Source organism: Neomonachus schauinslandi, chromosome 8 (genome assembly GCF_002201575.2).
Source record: "Neomonachus schauinslandi chromosome 8, ASM220157v2, whole genome shotgun sequence".
Classification (NCBI taxonomy): Eukaryota; Metazoa; Chordata; class Mammalia; order Carnivora; family Phocidae; genus Neomonachus; species Neomonachus schauinslandi.
Window position 1 is genome coordinate 144,992,798 of NC_058410.1, and position 8,126 is coordinate 145,000,923.

General features: G+C 48.5%; 1 protein-coding gene across 1 annotated transcript; it reads left to right on the forward strand.

Annotated features, from left to right (window-relative positions):
- The first annotated feature begins 1,513 nt into the window (after positions 1 to 1,513).
- Positions 1,514 to 7,737, forward strand: LOC110586880 (zinc finger protein with KRAB and SCAN domains 4-like). Its single transcript, XM_021697191.1, has 5 exons — positions 1,514 to 1,915; positions 3,241 to 3,385; positions 4,686 to 4,768; positions 5,770 to 5,893; positions 6,798 to 7,737. The coding sequence occupies exons 1-5, from the start codon at positions 1,514 to 1,516 to the stop codon at positions 7,658 to 7,660; spliced, it is 1,617 nt and encodes a 538-aa protein (XP_021552866.1). The 3' UTR covers positions 7,661 to 7,737.
- The last annotated feature ends 389 nt before the right edge of the window (positions 7,738 to 8,126 follow it).

The window sequence follows — 8,126 nt, forward strand, 5'->3', positions numbered from 1 at the left end:
AGAGAGAGAATCCAAGGAAGAGAGAGAGAGAGCACAAGCAGGGGGAGTGGCAGAGGAAGGGGGAGAAGCAGACTCCCCACTGAGCAGGGAGCCTGATGCAGGGCTCGATCCTAGGACCCTGGGATCATGACCTGAGCCAAAGGCAGACGCTTAATGACTGAGCCACCAGGCGTCCAGGATTTTAGTTTTTAAATGGGGTGGGGGGAGGGATTTCAAACATCTCAGCATGAACCCCAATATGCCTGTCCCTCAACTTCAACAAACACTGTCTTTTGGCCATTTTCCTTCTTTCTTCTATCCCCTTTCTTTCCCTTTCCCTTCTACCCCTGCCTTCCATCTTTCCTTTCTTCATTCCCCTTTCTTTTAGTAAAGAAAACTCCAGCAATCATATCTGTTCACCCATAAATACAGATGCTTAAGTGTGAGTTTCTAACAAGGACCTTAATGTAATCATAGTATTATTAGACTCAACAAAATCAACAGTAATTCCTGAATATCACTGTGTTCGTTTTCCTAATTGTTTGAAATGTCTTTTTTTTTTTTTAAGATTTTATTTTTAAGTAATCTCTATACCCAAAGTGGGTCCCGAACCCATGACTCTGAGATCAAGAGTTGCATGTTTTATGGACTGAGCCAGCCAGGTGCCCCTGAAATATATCTTTTTACAGCTGTTTTTCCCTATCGGATCCAGATATAATTTACCATTTGCATTTGGTTGACTTGTCTACTCAGTCTTTTATTTATTTATTTTAAAGATTTTATTTATCAGAGAGAGGGCGTGTGAGCAGAGGAGGCGGGGGAGAAGAAAAGGAAGAGGGAGAAGCAGACTTCGGGCTGAGCGTGGAGCCCGTCACAGGGCTTGATCCCAGGACCCTGAGATCGTGACCTGAGCTGAAGGCAGCCGGGCAACCGACTGAGCCACCCAGGCGCTCCAACTCAGTCCCTTGTAATCTATGACAGTTTTCCTTCCCTCCCCCTCCTTTTTTTTTTAAACATTTATTTATGGACCAGCTTCAGTCTTCTGTCCTATAAAATGTTTCACATTCTAAACTTAGCTGATTGCTTATTTTTAGTATCTTTAACTTATTACTTTTCAAACTCAGCTGCACGTTGGAATCATCTAGAAAAATTTAAGTTATTAAACACCCAGGCATCTCCCCCACAGACTAATATAATTGATCTTGGTTCAGCCAAGGTATCAGGATATTTTAAAAGTTCCCTAATGATTCTAATGTGTAGCAAAGTTTGAAAACCTTTAATTTAATTTGCTTCTATATTTCACCTGTTTGCTGGTATTTGGATCTAGAGACTTGATGACACTGATTCACTGACTTTGGCACTATTTGTTCACGTAACAGTGCCCCAGATCTCCCTGGTAATGTCCTCGACCCATGGGCACGAGAGGGAGGCTGCTAGCACTTGACGGGTTAATAGTGATTTCCCACTTGCAGGCATCTTCTGCAGAGATACAGCTGCCCACTAGAGTGAGGCCCAAGTACCGCCTTGGCTCAGGATGGCTAGAGAATCCAAGGAAGGCACAGCCTTGGACGACCAATCTGCAGAGAACCAGATCGGGCTTCTGGTCGTAAAAGTGGAAGAGGAAGAGGCCTCTGCCTTTGTGGAGGGGGCCAGTCCTGTTCAGGGTTCAGAAAACTCCCACCGGCGCTTCCGCTACCCCGAGGCCGAGGGGCCCCGCGAGGCGCTGAGCCGGCTCCGGGAGCTCTGCCGACGCTGGCTGCGGCCCGAGACGCACAGCAAGGAGCAGATCCTGGAGCTGCTGGTGCTGGAGCAGTTCCTGACCATCCTGCCGGGGGACCTGCAGGCCTGGGTGCGGGAGCGGCACCCGGAGAGCGGGGACGACGTGGTGGTGCTCTTGGAGTATTTGCAGAGGCAGCTGGAGGAGCCAGGGCCGCAGGTAGAGGCAAAGGGCTTAGTATCTGAGAGCCGAGCTCTGTCTCTTCCTGAAGTCTCAAGATCGGTGTGAGGGGCGTTTCTGGAAGATCCAGAAGTTCTTAATCTCTTTTTGTATCATGAACCTCTTTGCCCCTCCGGAGAAGTCCCTGGACCCCTGCTCATACTAGTATTTTCAAGAACATGAAGGATTACAAAAGAACTCAGTTATATTGAAATACAGTTAACAGAGCATGAAACAAATTAGTGATAAAATTATCTGTATGTTCTTTACAATTAATGCACCAAATAGTAAGACCTAGGGACAGGCCCGGTAACTGGCAGAGGTTCAAAGTTGTTATAAGCATGAATGACTTTGACAATGTTTGCCTGGCTGTGATGTGGTGTGAAAACATCTGTAATTTCTATTGGTGACTAAGTCCTTTGGCTTATGCCACATTGGTTTGTTGCTTCCATTTATAATGGAAGGAAAGGCCAAATTTCTCTTAGAGGCTAGTAAGCATTAAAATACTTTTTTCCTGGACCACGTGGGAAGGAGTCCAAGAACCTCGGGCTCAAAAACACGCCTGCGTCTTCCTGCCTCGCCAGTCCTTTATGAGACTGTCCTCTGTGCACCATCTTGTGACTGTTCCTTCAGAGGACATGTGGCAGAGCATTCCAGGCACCGACCGGGAGCCCAGGGCTCTGGACTGGGATCTGCTGCCCGCCAGCCCTTGAGCAGTGAAGTCGTTTCAAGGCTCTTAGCTTCAGCCTCCTCATTCTTCACAGAAGTGGTTAAGTCTGAACTGCGTGTGAGAAAGTAACTTGGAAAATGTAGTTTAATGTAAATGTCTAAAAGGAAGCCTGCTTTTCATGGGGATAGACCATGTACAGGGTCCGGAGTTAGGTGTACATATTGTCATCTTATTGGTCCCAAAACCCTATAAGCGAGAAATGATTGCCCTCACTTTTCAGGTAAGACGAGACACAGTACTCTGAGAACTTACCACTAGTTCCCAAAGAGTCTTCATATAGAGCACAATGAATATAATGAAGAAGCAGGTGGTAGTGGTTAAGAGCATGGACTCTGGGTTCCCTCTGCCTGACTCCCCATCCTAGCATCACCACTTATTAGCTGGGTGACCTTGGGCAAGTTGCTTCAACTCTGGGCCTCCGTTTCCTCATTACAAAAATACAGATAATGATAGTCCCTAGCTCATAGTGTCATTGGTATCTGCATTCAGTGAATATTCATAAGGCTCTTAGAAATAGCGCCTAGAAAATAGAAAGTACTAGCACATAGAAAGCATAATAGAAGTTTTGATGAATCAATACGTGAATGACTTCCAGGTCCCAGGTGGTGACCAGAGGCAGCTACTCTGTTGCAAGATGGCGGTGTTGACACCAGCTCAGAGGCCATGGAGTACCCAGTGCCAGCCAATGAAGGCTCTGCTCAAGCACGAATCTCTGGGATCCCAGGCCTCAGCAGACAGGGGTGAGTGTTATCTTCTGGGCAGTTTGAATTCTACAGACTTCATCCAGCTTCACTAAGGATCACCTAATAGGTCCATTGACCACTACTTTGTTTGGCCATCACTGACTGACTCTTAAACAGTGGTGGAAAGCTTTCCTAATCAAGGCCAGACATAATAAAAAGCTAAATAAGTAAAACTTGGTTTGGAAAGAACTGGTTCTCCATTCATTGCACACATAATTGTGGAGGCCTCCTACGTGGTAGCCCAGTGTTGTTGGTGAGAGAGTCCTGGCTGCCACAGAGCTTATGTTCTAGTGGGGACGACAGTGGATAAACACAACAATATAGTTTCAGACAGTGGTAAGTGCCAAGAAGAAAATGACCAGAATCTGTAAAGCCAGTCAGAATATCCCACAGATTATAGGACTATTGCAAATGAGAGTATAAATCTTCTCAACCCTGGGTCTGTTGTTAAAATAGCATGAATCACTCCACAGGACGTGACCGTATGTCCTGAACGTGTGTGTGGGTTCCCAGGACACAGCCCCGAGATATGGCAGCCCCCACACAGTCGTTATTTCTCAACACAGGTTCTAGCCTAAACCAACTGTTCTGTGCCCCTTTTAAAGTCTGCCTCCGGGGTGCCTGGGTGGCTCAGTCAGTTAAGCGACTGCCTTCGGCTCAGGTCATGATCCTGGAGTTCCGGGATCGAGTCCCGCATCGGGCTCCCTGCTTGGCAGGGAGTCTGCTTCGTCCTCTGACCCTATCCCCTCTCAGGTGTTCTCTCTCTCTCATTCTCTCTCTCTCAAATAAATAAAATCTTTAAAAAATAAATAAATAAATAAAGTCTGCCTCCTATAGGGAAACCTGAAGTTCTTGCTTTTCTCTCTTGACTCTAAGCAAGTTCTATACAACCACATGCCTGTGCATTTCTGGTTCTAGCCTTCTTTGACTCTGGTTTTTCAAAACCAAAGAAGGCCCTTAACAACCACTAAAGGCATTTTAACCAAAATCTTATTTTTCTCCCCCTCCCAAGCAAAATTCAGAGGATCTTCAGATGAAAAGCTTGTTTTATGTTGCTTAAATTCATCATTCCTTCCAAGGATCCTGCCCTTTTTGTATAGGTTTTGTATATTGACAGCACACCACGCCTCTCTAGGCCTAGCGTTGGAGCTGGTAGGGACCAGGCACTGGGAAAGGAGCACATTCCGTATGAACTTCCTGGCAGGAATTTACTAGCCCAGTTTTTGAACTTGGAATCCACAGGCCAGGGAGGCTGGGTGCCAGGGTCCATCTCATCCAGAGCATCTTCCCTTCTTAGTTCTCCAGGTTCCTGGGCTTGCCCCGGGAGGGCGCTGCAGAGGAGACGCAGTGGTGGCTGCCAGGCTGCCCTCAGAGCCCCAGGTGAGCTGGAGCCCCCCTGTTGTGCATCCTGTGCCGGGCCCTCCCTCCCACCCTACATCCTACACCCACCCAAGTCCTAGATGGGATTTTAATTTTCTCACGTATGCCAGTGTCGTTTGTCATGGTCTAGCTTCTTGGTGCCTAGTTAAGAGCCTTTTCCTATTTTATGACTAGCTTGGGTGCTGTACTTACCACATCCTCCCTACTCCGTCTCTCTGGTCAGCCCCTGCTTCAATGGGATTTTCTTCAATAAGTACAATTCAGCAAATGCAAGCAGAAGCTTTTGTGATGGTGCTTTTGTTTTGAAGTGGGTTTTTTTTAAGATTTTATTTATTAGAGAGAGTGCATGAGAAGGGGGAGAGGCAGAGGGAGAGGGAGAAGCAGACTCCCCACTGCACAAGGAGCACGATGCGGAGATCATGACCTGAGCTAAAGTTAGAGGGGAGCCACTCAGGCGCCCCAAGTTTTGTTTTTTTAATGCTGTTACTAGAGTATAAACACACGGTCTCTGGCTCTCAAGGGAACTTAAAAGCTGAGAGGACAGATGAGCCATGTCCATTTATCTCAACTAATAGTACAATCTGAACAGTCTTTACTTACACTGGATTTTACTTTTCTTATCCAGTTCTTCATGTCCTTGAGATTCTGTAGTCCCACTTTCTTCCCTGACTGTTCTCACCTCAGACCTACATTTCATTGTATTTTAATAATCATTCATGTCAATGAGCCCCCACGAATCTTCTGAGAGGTTTCGGTTTGGTTCCAGTCCTTTCACTGGGTTGGCCTTTATTTTGTCTAGATACTGACGTGAAGACACTTATCCTCGTGTGTTCACTGATTGTTTACTTCCATGGTTGTTTTGTTGACCGGGTGAAATAGGTATTAAGGTGCCCCACTGGCGTCGTCTGCAGAGCCTTTAGGGGGAACGTTCATTCTCCTGTGCCCAGCTGTGGGCGTGACTTTGGGGAAGAGGAGCTAGGTGGGATCATGTACTGTTTCAGGGCTTGCTGAAAACGGAAGACGTGGCCCTGGCTTTCTCCCCTGCATGGACACAGCTGGATTCACCTCGGGGGAGCTTCCACAGAGATGAAAGGCAGGAGAACTGTGGCGGCCTGACCCCCCTGGGTAAGACGGATGGGTGCTGGTTTCTCCTAGGGTTTCGTGGCTTCCTTTATCGGTCAGAACCTACCGGGCTGTGAGAACCTGTTTGAACTGTTTGCATTCAGAGCCACCATTTCTGAACCCCAACTCCTAACCACATGTGTGACCAGCTCCTTAACCCCTGTGACCTTGCCTCCTTCCCCGTCCTGCCAGTGTTCTGGTCAGGTGAAGCGGGATGCAGCACATGCAACCCCCCGCACAGGCCTCGCTCACAGTAGGTGCGCGGTGTTGATCCCCTCCCCACTGCCAGCCTCGACAGAGGAGAGCTGGGTCCTCCTCAGGAAATGGGCCTTGGGCCCACAGAGCATGAGAGCAAGAAGTGACCTGGAATGGACAGCAGAGCTGACCTAGAGATCAGGGCGCAGGACACAGGGCAACAGCTTGACTCGTCTGAGCTCACACCGCTCCATCCGGTACAGTGGGAGCTCCAGCTCACATCTGTCAGCACTGAAGCCAGTCCCGGTCTGGGATCAGAGTGACTGCTTCTATCCCTGATTAGGGATCAGTTTCTAAGTTCCCGCTTGCCCCGTTTCTTACAGAACGTTTCGCAAGTCCTTACACTTGCCTGCTTCCTGCTGCCTTCTGCCCAGCCCTCTTTGCATCCAGCCCCAGTGCAGGGCCCTGCCTTCGTCCTTAGGACTTAGAGCCTCTGTGTGTGTCCCCAGCACAGTCCTCACCACCTTCCTCCACTCCCAGTGTGCACCCTGCTCCTGATGGCCCCATGCCTATTCTCCGGTCTCCTTCCTCCCCAGCACCCGTTGTCCCCCTTTATTCCCACCCTTAACCTTTCACGGAAATCCTCATCCCAGTGTCTGTGGAACTCTGTGGCAGGGCATAACTGACCATGTCTGGCCACTTGTTATTTCAGGTGGTAACATGCAAGCTGAGATCACGGACCTGCCCCCAGATGAGGAACATCCAGGACAAGAGCCTGGGGAAATACCGTGCCACTTGAGTGAAGACATTGCCCAGATTCCTGCCTGTGTAGAAGCTGGTGAACAGGAGGGCAGGTTACCAAGAAAGCAGAAAAATGCCACAGGAAGTAGGCGGCACTATTGTCATGAATGTGGAAAGAGTTTTGCTCAGAGTTCGGGCCTGACTAAACACAGGAGAATCCACACTGGTGAGAAACCCTATGAATGTGAAGACTGTGGCAAGACCTTTATCGGGAGCTCTGCCCTCGTCATCCATCAGAGAGTCCACACTGGGGAGAAACCATATGAGTGTGAAGAATGTGGCAAGGCCTTCAGTCACAGCTCAGACCTTATCAAACACCAGAGAACCCACACTGGGGAGAAGCCCTATGAGTGTGAGGACTGTGGGAAGACCTTCAGCCAGAGCTGCAGCCTCCTAGAACATCACAAAATCCACACGGGGGAGAAGCCGTATGAGTGCACCCTGTGTGGTAAAGCTTTTAGGCGGAATTCACACCTCCTGAGACACCAGAGGATCCATGGCGATAGAACCGTGCAGGATCCTGAACGTGGAGAGACCTGGGAGAGTCAGGGGAGGGTGGAAGGCCAGTGGGAAAATGTTGAGGCTCCCGTGTCTTATCAATGTAATGAATGTGAGAGAAGTTTCACTCGGAACAGAAGCCTTCTTGAACACCAAAAAATCCACACTGGTGAGAAACCCTATCAGTGCGACACATGTGGAAAAGGCTTCACCCGAACTTCATACCTCGTTCAACATCAGAGAAGCCACGTTGGAAAAAAAGTTCTATCACAGTGACCCACGTCGTACGTGGCAGAGTTGGTGCTCATTCCTCATTGAACCGAAGCCACCCGCAGCCCTTCCTGACCACAGAAACTGGGCAGGGCTTTATTGACCACTTCCCATCATCTTGTGTTAGAAGACACAGAGTCTGGCTGAGATGGATTCTCTTCTACATTCTGGAAGGTGGCTGAGGAACAGCTTATTTGATGGGAGGCTACAGGAGAGTTGTCTGGAAGGGGTAGGACCTGAAATGTTTATTCTCACCTACTAGACTGAAATGGGCTTCCAGAATGGCTAACCACCTCCAGCCAGCACTTTATGATGTCTTGTGGGCAAAAGGCTGTGCCTGTAAAGAATCCTCCATCAGCTGGTCCGATCCGTGACATCTTACACTCCCCACTGTGCCTTGAACACAGGTGCTGATAAACATTCATTAAATGTAACCGTGAGATGACCCTATAGCTCTGGATATGATATCATC

Bases quoted from the DNA above. Each gene is read 5' to 3' on its own strand.
- LOC110586880 (XM_021697191.1), top strand. From the start codon at position 1,514: ATGGCTAGAGAATCCAAGGAAGGCACAGCCTTGGACGACCAATCTGCA. The intron at 1,916-3,240 runs GTAGAGGCAAAG...AATGACTTCCAG, and splicing joins TGGAGGAGCCAGGGCCGCAG to GTCCCAGGTGGTGACCAGAG. The intron at 3,386-4,685 runs GTGAGTGTTATC...TTCCCTTCTTAG, and splicing joins CCAGGCCTCAGCAGACAGGG to TTCTCCAGGTTCCTGGGCTT.